Here is a 13,682-nt window from a genome sequence, read left to right as displayed (position 1 = left end):
CCAGGAGGAGGACAAGGCAGCCTTGGCTGAACGTGCGAGACTCCGTGAATGACTCTCGTCTAGCTCCACGTTCTAACCTTGTCCAGCTGGCTTCCAGGCCTTGTGCTTCTTTTTCTCTCCCTTAATACGGTTAAGGAAGCCCTATAATTTATCCTCGCCATCCCTTCTCCCTTATGAAGCCTGTCTAACTAGGAAGGGCTCCCGGACTAAATAGGCCGCCCTCTCCCCCTTCCTCCACCGCCTGCCTGGGAGAGCATTCCTATTGGCTTCCGGGAGTTTTAACACCTGCCCACCTCGAGGTGGCGCTGTGATGCAAAAAAAAGGCTGGTTTGGGCCCGCACGCCGGAAGCCGGAACTTCACTTCCGGTTCCGTGGCCTCCATTTTGCCGTGAGACAGCAGTAGCAGTTGGGGTGTGTGGAAGTGGAGATGTTGTCGACAGCCGGCTGCGTGGAGCCTTCTCTTGGGCTGGGTTTTGAGGTTAAACGGGGAGCTGCTGTACAGCACCGCTTTTCCCCCTATACCTTCAACGGCGGGTGAGTACTTGCCTGTTTGCTCGCCTCCTTGGGAGCAGTTCCTTGCCACCCCCCATCTGTTATTCTGTAAGAATTTATTTGGGCTCTATTTGTGCCTTTCATGCTTACTGTGTTCTCAAGTTTATTAAACCTTTTATATTCCTCCTGTTAGCTCTAAAGGCCGCCTTCCTAGGCAGTTCTCATACAGAAAAGGAAAGACGGAAACATAGCATAGTAACAACACAAGGGTTTACTGCAGATGTAAAATAATTTTATACACAACAGACAGCATGAAAGTGAGTTGGTTCAAAATGAACTATGAAAGCTTGATTTGTAACATGTTTTATGTAAAGTTATGTTTCAGGACAGTCCAGAAAGTAGTCCAAAATATGGCAGTAGAGAAACAGTAACAGATTTTGGCTAGTGTGGTCACTTCATAAAATTTTTCACCATTCTGTTTCAAAACCCAAATCAAAGTGTTGATTTTAGCCTGTGCACGTATCCTATGTCCTGAGTGCCTTTGGGCCAGGTTATACGAAAGCAGCAAATTATTCTGTCTTTACAAACGAGGATCTGGAGCCATCAGTTTTTACCCAGGTGTCCCCTGGCAAGTGTGGCAAGGTAGTTGGATAAAGGAGATAGAAGTTTTTCAGTGATGGTGCCCTGCCAGAGAAATGCCCTAGTATGTATATTCGGAGTCTTTGGTGGTGCTTAGTGTAGTAGGTGCTTAGTGTATGTAGTTTTCTATTGATTTTAGGAACTGTTAAATTTTCTATTCTTGTTGCTGATTAGGCTTTTGTTTTTATTACATGGTCCTGTCTTTTGGTTATTGAATAACTTGCAGTGTGTTCAATGAATAGTCATAACAGGAAGCTGAAAATTCAGAGTGAATTCAAAAGTAAGCAAAACAAAGCAAAACAAAAAAACTTAACTTTCTTCTTGAATAAGAGTTAACCCAGCTCTCTGCAGGCATTCATTTAGCACGAAGGGAGATTGATGGCATTGGGTTTATCTCTCGCAGCCTCTGAAGATCTGAGCAGGATCCCTATTTGATCTTGTTTTTTAAAAAAAGAAATAAAACCTGTGTCTCCTTCTCACTGTCCTGGATTTTTCTCCTGGAATTTGTGGCTTTCCTTTTTAGAGCTGTCTCTCCACTATGATATCAGCTTAATTTGCTCCAGTGCACATCAAAAAATCAGTGTTGTTCCACTTTCCTCCAGATTTATGCAAGGTTATGTAGGTTTGCTATACTGTATTTTGTTTTATATTTTGCATGGTATTTCATATTCTGTCATACATATTTGGATATGTCTGGTAATCATACTGACTGATAGCCTTAGGTGGAAGTTCAAGTATTGTACGGAACAAATTCAATAACTCTGTTGAATTCTAGCTTTTTTGTGTTTGATCAAAGGAAGGCGGAATCATATACTGTCAATAATCATATATTCTCTGATAAATCAAATGACGTGTTAATTTATTTATTTATTTATTGCACTTATATGCTGCCCATCTAGACATTGTCTACTCTGGGCGGTTCACAACAGAGAAAATAAAAACAGTTAATATATAATAATTTAAATTAAATTACAGTAACATAGTATCCTGCATTGGACTTCATTTTTAAAATTCTGTTGATTTTTAATATAAATGTTGTACCCTTGCTCAAAGTCCCCTGTTAAAATTATTTGGATTTTAAACTGGATAGGTCACATCCATAGTAAAAACGTGCTTGTAGTACTTGTAGGCATCACTTCAGCTAGGTAGTGGATGCTAATTGTTTATGAAGACAATACTTCATGTTCCCATACTGCATTAATACTATAGACTGGGAAATTAGCCTCTTGAATTCTTGTAGTTGCATAGGTTTTAGCATCATCTGTAAATTAAGGGGAGTTCATATTTTACCAACATGCTCTTTAATGTCTTAGTTTTTGTTCTGAATTCTTCTCTGTAGATATGGTAAAGAAACTTCTCTTTAAAAAAAACCTGTTGCATTACTAGTTACTGTAAGATCTGAACATGAGTAGAAAGAATTAAAAAGAAGTGCTCAGGTTAAATAAAGCTGTACCTAAACGTTTGCCTTTGTGGGCAGCTTGTCTGTTTGAGGGTAGTATTTGTCTAATTTAAACAAAGTCTGTAATTCATGTTCTTTGATTTCTGGTCTTTTGATTCCATAGCTGATGTCAGCTAATACTGAATATATTGAGAAACCTTGCCTTGTTCTTTTTTCTTTTTTTTTAAAAAAAAGGACTATCTTGGCAATTGCTGGTGAAGATTTTTGTATTGTGGCATCAGATACCCGGCTCAGTGAAGACTATGCAGTTCATAGCAGAGACAGTCCAAAATGCTACAAGCTGTAAGTTGAACATGAAAACCTAAAACTGATTGTTTGGTTTTTTTAGTTTATGTAAGTTAAGTTTAACTTTTTTATATAATTATATTTTTAAAGTGAACTCTGAGTAGGAAAATATTAGCTAAACATAACTGGTCATGATCTTTGCCTGTCTATGACTTGCATTTGATACAGCACATGGTTCATTTACTTTAGAGTTTATATTGGGAGATTTGAAGTTATGTTTGTCTTAGCTTAGAGTATACCAAGTGGTTTTGAAAACAGAGAGATTGACTACATGGGTATGTCGAATGCTTCAAGGAGCTGCAGAGGTTAAAATCCATTTTGCTTTCACTATCAAGCATGACTCACTTTGCCAATATGCTATTTTTTGTTAATGCTCTTGAAACTGAAATTAAAATGTGTATTAGTACCAGTTTATAAAAATTTTAGATGTTTCAGATTGCAAAAGGAAAAAACTTAAACCTCTTTAAATTCTTGTTTTTAATTACTTGTATGTACGTGTGTGTATACACACACACACAGATTAGGTACATGTAAATATGATTATTTGAAGTTGCTTTGAATTTTTTTGTGGCAGAAAAGAAATCCAGTTGGTGCACATTTGATTTCATTACTCCTTGCCTAACTTTAATTCAATACACAATAGTAGCTTTTTCATTGCATTAACGAATATGCCTCATTGTCTGCTTGGGAATCCATACTTGGCAATCATAGACATATCCACTTTGAAATAAGTCACACTGAATTCAGTGAGCATGCTTTCAGGTGAGTGGGTAACAGGATTATAACCTTAATCATAGAGTTATAGGCTGGAATCCTATATCCATTTATCTGAAAGTAAGCCATACTAAACGCAGTGGGGTTGTTTTCTAAAAAAATGTGTAGGATCCATTGTTAGTCTTATGGTAGGATATTTCTTAAATTCCACAATTTTAGGTTCTGTAATCTGCAATTTTGCTGATCATGCAAAAATTAGATTTGCTGATCATGCAAAAATTGTACACTAACTCTTCTTTCTAGACGAAATTCTATCAGTTGTCCCAATGAAAGGCAGTGGGCAGCATCCCACATTGGCAACATTGCTTAGAGAAGTCTCACCTATCTGTGTATTTATCATCTCTGTTTGAAAAATCTGGTGGGAGAGTAACTGCTTGGCAACTCAGACCAGAGAGACCCTTAGTGTTTTCAGCCAGTTTTCTCCCTATCAAGCTTTTTAGCTTTCCTAATACTTTTGACTACACCTCTTAGAACACCTTGTTAACTGTGCCTGCTGGATCTGATGGGCGTTGTAGGTTAAAACATCTGAAGGACCAAACATTTCCTGCCATAATAAGTTTCAGCATAATAACTCGTGTCAGAGACACCAGTAACCTACAGATTTCTCTACTTGTGTCTGTCCTGAGGTGAAGACTTGTCATGTGAACTGTGAGTATAAAGAGGCAGCAATATGTGCAGTTAAGAACCTCACTTCCTCACAGTGGTCAAGCAGTTGTATATGAGCTACTATGCTAATGTTCTGCTTAGCTACTATGGCTAATGTTATCTAATAGAGGTATATCTAGAAATTTAATTTTTCTTTCAAGCCATCAGAGCCAATATGAGGGTTCGGGTCTGGCTCTGGTTTGTCTTCAAATATAGCAATCGCAAAAAGTCAATGTCTAGCGAAAAAACTGTCATGTGGGGTAGCTGTCTAGCGAGGCACCACTGTATTGGTTTATAAGAAAAGTGCTTGGATATTGATGAATCACTGATACATTTTCTACTTGGCTAAAATATGAGAAGGGCAATACAAACTAAATATTTTGAAGAACTTTCTGAGTGTAAGAGCTGTTCAGCATTGGAACAAACTGCTTTGGACTCTCGTTCATTGGAAGTTTTAAAACAGAAGTAGAATGACCATCAACTGATGTGCTTTAGCTGTACATTTTTTTTGTAGTTAGGATGGACTGGATCCATGGAGTCCTTTCAGCTGTACAGTTGTTTGACTCCTTACAGTGATTCAACAAAAACTCCTATCTGAGAAAATGCTTTGTCTTGGAGTGTGAAGCTCACTTAAAATCATATTAATATTACATTTGTACAGGACAGACACAACCGTTATTGGCTGCAGTGGTTTTCACGGAGACTGTCTCACACTGACTAAAATCCTGGAAGCCAGATTAAAGGTAGGACAATGTATATTTCCAAGTGAAATTGGCCAAGCATTAGTAAAGATCAACAAACAAAGCAATACCTTAAAGATGTGGAATTATGTCCATAGGTGTCATTCCACAAGCATGAAGTTCCCACCATTTGCAGAGCACTCTTTTTATCCTTGAATGTGTGTCAGATCTAGTGCTTTAATCCAATTCACATGTGATTTTATGACAGAGTATGACTTCATCACATCAGGTGTTGTTTGCTCTAGTTTTGCTAGCACCTAGGCTGCTGGTAATGGAAGATTATCAGTTTCTGTGTATTTTTTTTCTCTAGGGTGATGTTGGATATCACTCTGGATGTTTCTGCAGGCCTGGTGGCAAAATGTAGTCAAATCACAGCTCAATTAAAGCACAATATCAGTTGGTTACAAAGTTAATTTTCTGTTTGTTTGTATTTGAACCTTTGAAATCCAGGTGCATTTTTGAAAGCTGTTTTAATATTGGTTGTTACTTGCTGTCAAAAAGTTCATGTAAGCTTGTTTGTAAAAGCAGTTGTAGCAAAATGTGCAGTGCACTATCAACTAAAAAGAATTCTTTTCCTGAGAAGGGAGTTCAAAGGTATTTGTTTTCGTCTCCTTCCTACCAGTAAGTCTGTTCAGTAAACTAACTGATATGCATTAAGTATAATTAGAGATGGGAGATTTGTGTTTGTACAAAGCATGAAGCAAGGCACCACAGGTGGTGTTGAGTTCCATCTCCCTTCCCTCAGGCCTCCTGGTCCACTTACCGGGCACTGCATGCTGCTCGGGTGCTTTAATCCAGGCGGGAGCCCAGCCAACTTTTCCCCACCCCGCACCCCCAGGCAGCCAACAACTCTTCGCCAGCGTGCTTGACTGCCTGAGGAAGCGGGGCAAGGCTGGCTGGGCTCGTGCCTGGATTGGAGCACTGCTGCCAAAGATGGACCCCAGCAGTTTGCATAGCCTGGTAAGTGGACCAGACAGCCTGAGGGAAGGGAGATGGAACTCAGCATCACCTGTGGTGCTATGCAAAGCTCCTGTCTCTAATTATAATTGAAGGGATTGCTTTGTTTGTCTGATGGAGGGGACTGTTGTATCATGTTCTTAGCAGGTGTATTGCTTGGTCTGTAGCTCATTTCATAGACGTCCTTAGCATGAGAATAACAGCGGTGTCATTTGGTTCCAGATGTACAAGCATTCCAACAACAAGATAATGAGTTCAGGTGCCATTGCAGCCATGCTTTCTACAATCCTGTATTCCCGACGTTTCTTCCCTTACTATGTCTACAATATAATTGGTGGATTGGATGAAGAAGGTAACGTCCAATTTGCGCTCACAGTAGAAATTCAGGGAAATGTGTTTCCTGTCAGCAACAGTATAGTATTTTTTGGTTGGGACAAAAGCAACAAAGATTCTTGCAACACCTCAAGGATGGAGCAAGTTTTATCTGCCCTAAGCTTTTATGGAACATAGCCCACCATTTCAGGTGCAACCAGTGACAACAGTTCATTTATCTGAGATAAACTTCATCTTAAATATAGTAGTATTCATTTTGGCACAAGACAATAAAGCCTTGTCCAAACTAGACTTTCTGGGTGTCTCTGTTCTCCCCAACCCAGCTTCCCTTCTCTTGTTCTCCCTTCACTTTCTCTTTCAAACTCTCCCTCAGAATCTGCAGCTGCTGGAGGCTGCTCTCTCCTGGCTAAACAGGGAAGAATTGATCATTTATGTAGGAACACAAGGGGGCAAGCTTTAAAAAAAAAGAAATCCAAGCTGTGCTATATGCCTGTGTGGACAGGCCCTCAGAAGTTAGTAACTCTTTATTGGACCAGGTAAAAATGAAAGCAAGTTTTTAACTTCAGAGTAACAACTTTCATGAGAAAACTGTGAGTCACAGCATGCTATTTAAAGTTCAACCCTGTGCCTTTTCACAAAAGGATTCCTCTTTTGGACTCAACCCATTCTCTTAAAACTGTATTCATGCTAGTATTTCACATATGTTTTAAAAAAAAACAGCCAGAGCTTATAGGTAATAATATCTGTTCTTGGCTATTAAATATTATAAATACAGTCTAGTACCCATATATTCTTATACAAATTAGTAGTTAACCAGTAATGTTTATGCAGGTTATGAATTTGGAGACTATCACCTAAGGAATTTCATGGTTGTTTCACCAAGCAGATAGAAGTTCTGTAATTCAGAAAACAAGTTGTATATATGATAGAGGCTTTAGGTTATCTTTTTAGGCTGTAAAAGTTATATTTAGGTGATGAGCTGTATGTTAGTTCTAGCGGTGAGTATTCATACTTTTTCAGGTAACATGAGTTAAACAATCTGATAATTTAAATCAGTTCACCTTATCTTACAGGACTCTTCATTTATATTATCTATTTGGACTTTTAGATAATGTTCTCAACATTAATTGGTATACATTCAGCAGTTCAGTTCTGTATGTAACTTCAGCAGGTACATACAGTACTTCCCATATACTTTTGATGCATGTTATTGATTCAGTTATCTTTTTTGTGATGTACTGTACTGTCAAGATCATCTTTTTCCTTTATTTGTGACTAAGATACTTGTTATCAAGGTGCTGGGAAAAATGAGAGCATCTAACCTGTTTTAACCATTAGAACTTGTATTAGGTTTATGTCGTTGTTCCATGTGGTCATAATTGCATTTTTATTCTCCAGGGAAGGGTGCAGTGTACAGCTTTGATCCAGTAGGATCCTACCAGAGAGATACTTTCAAATCTGGTGGATCAGCAAGTGCCATGCTGCAGCCTCTGCTGGACAATCAGGTAAGTATTCTGCTGTGATTGTTCAGTAATACATTTTGTCATATATTTCCTTCTCAATCCCTTGTTTGCATTCCTGGTCACCTTTGTTTTTAGCCTTTTTCATAGTAGAAATTGAGGAATGTAAGCCTCTGGAGTGAAAGGCTACAGTGGGACATATAACTTTAAGTGTTGACTTTGCACAGTGACATTGATTCACTCGTCTACTCTAGGTTGTACTAATAATTGGATTTAAATCTTAGAAACTAACTTTCCAAATACAGTGCATACAAGAATGGGTTTGCAATTGGTCATTATATGCTTTGGCTATCTGTGGTGATTAAGAATTGGCTTCACATGTCCAAAAGCTGATATCTTTTTTAATCTGTGTGGGTTTATTTGCCTGGCCAGACCCTAGGAGTTCTTAAAGAAATCCTAATTCTGCAAAGCCTTGCTCTCTGGCAAGCTAAGTTTGTTCAGGCTGCAGACACTGGAAAGCTGTCTATGGAGAAGGGGAGATATTCCTCCCCTGCTGGTCATAATGCTTGTTAACCTAGAGTTGAAGGCAAATTTTGTGCTTTGGTGTGTGTTCACATACTTTAATCCAGTGATAGTTTCTTTTATTGTTGTCGCTGTTAAACGTGAAGCTTCCATTATCTTGTGGTCTGTTGCCTTTAGTTGCTGACAGACCTCATTATCTGTGGGATCAGTATCTGGTAGTTCACTTATCCATGGTCTGAAAATATTAAAATAAAAATCCTAGATGAAGATCAGGTTACCAGAACTGGCCACTAGAGGGAGCCTGAAACCATGCTATGAATAGTACTGTTTTAGCTGTTAAAATAGCTTTCATTATAATCTGCATTTTTCATCATTGCCTGGCAGGCTTGGAAACAATTCACCGCAGATACAGGGATCCTACTGTACTGGCGTTCACTTTGATACCCAGTAATGAGAGCCAAAATGAATGTATAACCTTACGTTGTGTTGTTAAATCCATTTTCTGCCTTCTTATCTAACTATAAAGTACAAATAAAATAATGAAGTTTCATTTAGATTTGGAGGTTTAAAACATAGGTTGTAAAGCTACATCATACTTGGCTTTTGCTACTGTCTTAGTGCTGCTTCTCACCAAAATTACTGTGGTAAATTGTTGAGATAGTTCACTATTTGTTGCAGCAGAGAAAAGTAATCAGTTTATTTCATTATAATTGTCAAATGAAAAGAAGGAAATTGAAAATCAACATGCCTTTTTATTTTTAAAGGTTGGCCTCAAGAACATGCAAAATGTGGAGCAAGTGTCTTTATCTTTGGAAAAAACTTTGCAGCTCGTAAAGGATGTCTTTATTTCTGCTGCAGAAAGAGATGTCTACACTGGTGATGCCCTAAAAATCTGCATTATAACGAAAGATGGAATTAAAGAAGAAACTGTTCCACTACGAAGAGATTAAATCAGTGTACTATTCAGTAAAAAATTGTCCATGTATGCCTGTAATTTTTATTCAAGTTGTCTACTGGTGGTATCATATTTCATGTATTAAAAAAAGGAGTCAAACTTGTGTACTGCCTCATTAACATTTCATTGTTTGTGATGTAAGATTTGAGTGCAGTATCTTGTAATTTTTTGTAAAATGCAAAGTGTTAGATGGAATATTTTGACATAATATCTTGAATATAACACAAACTCAAGTCAGCACAACTCCCTAAATTTGCATTAACCACCACTTACTAAACACTTTGGGTCTATGCAGAAGGTTAAGTCTGTATGTTGCGATAGTGACAACTCTTAAATAAGCTGGTAATATTTTTCCCAGTCTTAGAAAATAAGTCAGTCAGGCTTCTTTGCCCTCTGTTCCTCTCAATCATAGTTAAGAGAATGCCAAACTATAGATGATGCTAGATAAATAATTGGATCTAACTCATTATTATTTAAAAAATGCAAACAGCAGGATCTGAGAAGCTGAATTATTTGCATTGCAAGAATTTCCTCCCAAATGCACATCATTTCAGAGATATTTTATAACTACCCCATGAATCATCTGATGCTCTTGGTGTTTTTTGAATGGCCATGTCAAATGCACAATGAATATTGATATCTGTTTTGGCCAAATCGTCGTCGTTTAGTCATGTCCAACTCTTCGTGACCCCATGGACCAGAGCACGCCAGGCCCTCCCGTCTTCCACTGCCTCCCGGAGTTGTGTCAAATTCATGCTGGTGGTTTCGATGACACTGTCAACTATCTCTTCCTCTGTCGTCCCCTTCTCTTGCCTTCACGCTTTCCCAACATCAAGGTCTTTTCCAAGGAGTCTTCTCATGAGATGGCCAAAGTATTGGAGCCTCAGCTTCAGGATCTGTCCTTCCAGTGAGCATTCAGGGTTGATTTCCTTTAGAATTGATAGGTTCTCCTTGCAGTCCAGGGGATTCTCAAGAGCCTCCTCCAGCACCACAATTCAAAAGCATCAATTCTTCGGCGGTCAGCTTTCTTTATGGTCCAGCTCTCACTTCCATACGTACATCACTACTGGAAAAACCATAGCTTTGACTATGTGGACTTTTGTTGGCAAGGTGATGTCTCTGCTTTTTAAGATGCTGTCAAGGTTTGTCATCGCTTTCCTCCCAAGAAGCCGGTGTCTTAATTTCGTGGCTGCTGTCTCCATCTGCAGTGATCATGGAGCCCAAGAAAGTAAAATCTTCCCCTTCTATAAATCTGTTCTTCACTTCCACTGTATTCATAAGGGATTTGGTTTAGATTATACCTGATGGTTAGCCCAGTGGGTTTTCCTACTCTCTTCAGTTTAAGCTTGAATTTTGCTATCAGAAGCTGATGATCAGAGCCACAATCAGCTCCAGGTCTTGTTTTTGCTGACTGTATTGAGCTTCTCCATCTTTGGCTGCAGAGAATATAATCAATCTGATTTTGGTATTGCCCATCTGATGATTTCCATGTGTAGAGTCGCCTCTTGTGTTGTTGGAAAAGAGTGTGATGACCAGCTTGTTCTCTTGACAAAACTCTATTAGCCTTTGCCCTGCTTCATTTTTAATTCCAAGGCCAAACTTTCCTGTTGTTCCCTTTATCACTTGACTCCCTACTTTAGCATTCCAATCCCCTAGAGTGAGAAGAACATCTTTCCTTGGTGTCAGTTCTTGTAAGTCTTCATAAAATTGGTCAGTCTCCTCAGCATTGGTGGTTGGTGCATAAACGTGGATTATTGTGATGTTGAAAGGTCTGCCTTGGATTCATACTGACATCATTCTATCATTTTTGAGATTATATCCCATTACAGCTTTTCCCATGCTTTTGTTGACTATCAGGGCTACTCCATTCCTTCTATGGGATTCTTGCCCACAATAGTAGATATGATAATCATCTGAATTGAATTTCTATCCATTTTAGTTCACGGACGCCCAGGATGTCAATGTTTATTCTTGCCATTTCCTTTTTGACCACATCCAGCTTCCCAAGGTTCATAGATCTTACATTCCAGGTTCCTATGCAGTATTTTTCTTTGTAGCATTGTACTTTCCTTTCACTTATAGGCGCATCCACAGCTGAGTGTCCTTTCGGCTTTGGCCCAACCACTTCATTAGCTCTGGAGCTACTTGTACTTGTCATCCACTCTTCCTCAGTAGTATGTTGGATGCCTTCCAACCTGAGGGTCCCATCTTCCAGGGTCATATCTTTTAGCCTCTTGTTTCTGATCATGGGGCATTCTTGGCAAAGATACTGGAGTGGCATTGCCAATTCCTACTCCAGGTGGATTGCGTTTAGTCGGAACTCTCCACTATGACCTGTCCATTTTGGGTGTCCCTGCATGGCATAGCCCATAGCTTCTCTGAGTTACTCAAGCCCCTTCGCCACGACAAGGCAGCAATCCATGAAGTGGCCCAATAGTGGGTGTTAAGTCCTATATGTATGTATTTGTGAAATACATTTATTCCCTATCCATCAACATCCCATACAGAGGGCACTGTATGTTTAGGAAGTTTGTGTAGGAAGTAATTCAAAGCAATAACAGTGAAACAGAAAAAAAAAACTAGATTATATTTTGGTTTGGGTATTGTCCATTATTTATCAAATATTGATCCCCAATGATGTAGCCAGAGAAGCTGAGCACAACAGTTGCTCCAGTTATTTCAGTACTAAACTAAAGCAAATTTCAAAAACCCACATGCCTTTCCTTGTGAACCGAAACATAAAACATGCATAACAAGATTTCAACAATGCATGCTAATTCTGTTTAAGAATAAATGAATATGGCTGTCAAAGAAAGAGGATTATTTGTAATATAAGTTGTGTCTGAATGTTCCCATTACTGTTCTTTCACACTATGTGAAAGATCAATCTTTAGTGCCAAAAAAAGGTAATCCATTCACAGTAAAGGAAACAAGGTAATGCCACACCTACAAAATTAAAGTACAATTTAGTTCTTTAAAATAGACATACCATTCTAATCTAGTTTATGAAATGGAAACCAAATTGTTTGCACATCCATGAAATATATGAAGAACATGAAATAGTCTTGTGTCTGTATATACTGCTGTCCCCTCCTTTCATTTCCACAGTTTTTATGTTTCTTTTAAGACTATCAGCTGCCTTAGGTCCTCTGAAGGAGAAAAGTAGGTTATAAAGAGAAAGGTAGTATATGTGTATGCGCGCGCATGCATACACACACACACACACACACACACATTTCTCCTTCAGAGGACCAAAGGCAGCTTCTAGTATTAAAAGAAACATTAAAACTGGAAAGGAGGAGACAGCAGTGCCTCTCTTAAGCAGCCAGTTACAAGGGAAAAGTCAGCCTGCCTGAAGAGTAGCAGAGAAGTGGCAGCCTGGCCTCTTGTGGGAGGGAGTTCCACAGCTTGGGAGCAGCCACAGGGAAGACCCTCCTGTACTCACCAAACACACTTCTGAGAATGGCAGGACAAGGAGAAAAGCTTCCCTTAATAATTCTAAAATCTATGCAGGCTCGTAAAGGGAGACAAGTTCTTTCAGATAGCTAGGGCCCCACTTATTTTGGCCTTTAAAAGTAAAAAAAACCAGCACTTTGAATAGTGCTTGTAAACCCAACAGCCAGAGGAGTTGTTGTAACAGGGAGGACGTTTGATCCCGGCAACCATGCCTTGTTACGCTGGCAGCAGCATTCTGGAATGGTTAAAGGGGAGAACGGGAATCAAGGAATGGCTGATAGGGCTGAAGCACCTCGCTGATCTTCAACCAACCAACCAGCCAAAGGACGGCCTCCCCGGGGAGCGCTGGGCCAAGTGCAGCCTGTGAGTGGCAAGGGGACCGCCGACTACATGGGCACCTCGAGCCACTAGCTCGCCCACACCAGTGTCGACTTTTCTTAACAATTTTGCTCAACGAGTTCCCTTTATGTCTTCTAGAGGGAGTTCCCCCAAGGTTTGTAGCCCCTTATGGGTCTCCTGTACAACTTGAATCAGTTTTTTTTTGTTTTGTTTTTTAAGTAGCCCCCCCGAAAGAGGGTGTGAGAGGGCTTTTTCAGTAACTGAAGATCAGAAAATGCATTGACTTGTCTGGAATCTCCTGTTCATAATGCATTGATTGTAGATGTTTCATTTCAGCTGTTATGAGCTGCTATATTCTCTGACAAGTGAATAATTTACTTCAGGGTTGTTGTTGTTTTTATTATCATTTAACTTTCACTTGAAGTTAGCTCTACTGCAAAACTGGTCATGCCTGTGTGCGAGAGCTGTCGGCTACAGTTGCACTACAGTATGGCCACGAGGTGGCAGTATTGCTGTTCAGAAGTGAGTTGGTTTCCCCCCCCCTTTCCTAAATTATGTTGACTGAAAACTCATCTTTAACGGGTAGCAACTTGTAGAAAACGAATAGCTGATAAGTTTAAAGATTA

At 39.3% G+C, this 13,682-nt stretch overlaps 1 protein-coding gene across 1 annotated transcript; it reads left to right on the top strand.

Annotated features, from left to right (window-relative positions):
• Positions 1–336: 336 nt before the first annotated feature.
• On the top strand, positions 337–9,364 carry PSMB1 (proteasome 20S subunit beta 1). Its single transcript, XM_020801215.3, has 6 exons — positions 337–534; positions 2,765–2,872; positions 4,956–5,037; positions 6,214–6,343; positions 7,723–7,829; positions 9,071–9,364. The coding sequence occupies exons 1-6, from the start codon at positions 428–430 to the stop codon at positions 9,254–9,256; spliced, it is 720 nt and encodes a 239-aa protein (XP_020656874.1). The 5' UTR covers positions 337–427; the 3' UTR covers positions 9,257–9,364.
• Positions 9,365–13,682: the final 4,318 nt, after the last annotated feature.

Source organism: Pogona vitticeps, chromosome 1 (genome assembly GCF_051106095.1).
Source record: "Pogona vitticeps strain Pit_001003342236 chromosome 1, PviZW2.1, whole genome shotgun sequence".
Classification (NCBI taxonomy): Eukaryota; Metazoa; Chordata; class Lepidosauria; order Squamata; family Agamidae; genus Pogona; species Pogona vitticeps.
The sequence above is the reverse complement of the archived record's forward strand: the minus strand, read 5'-3'. Positions and strand labels throughout refer to the sequence as shown.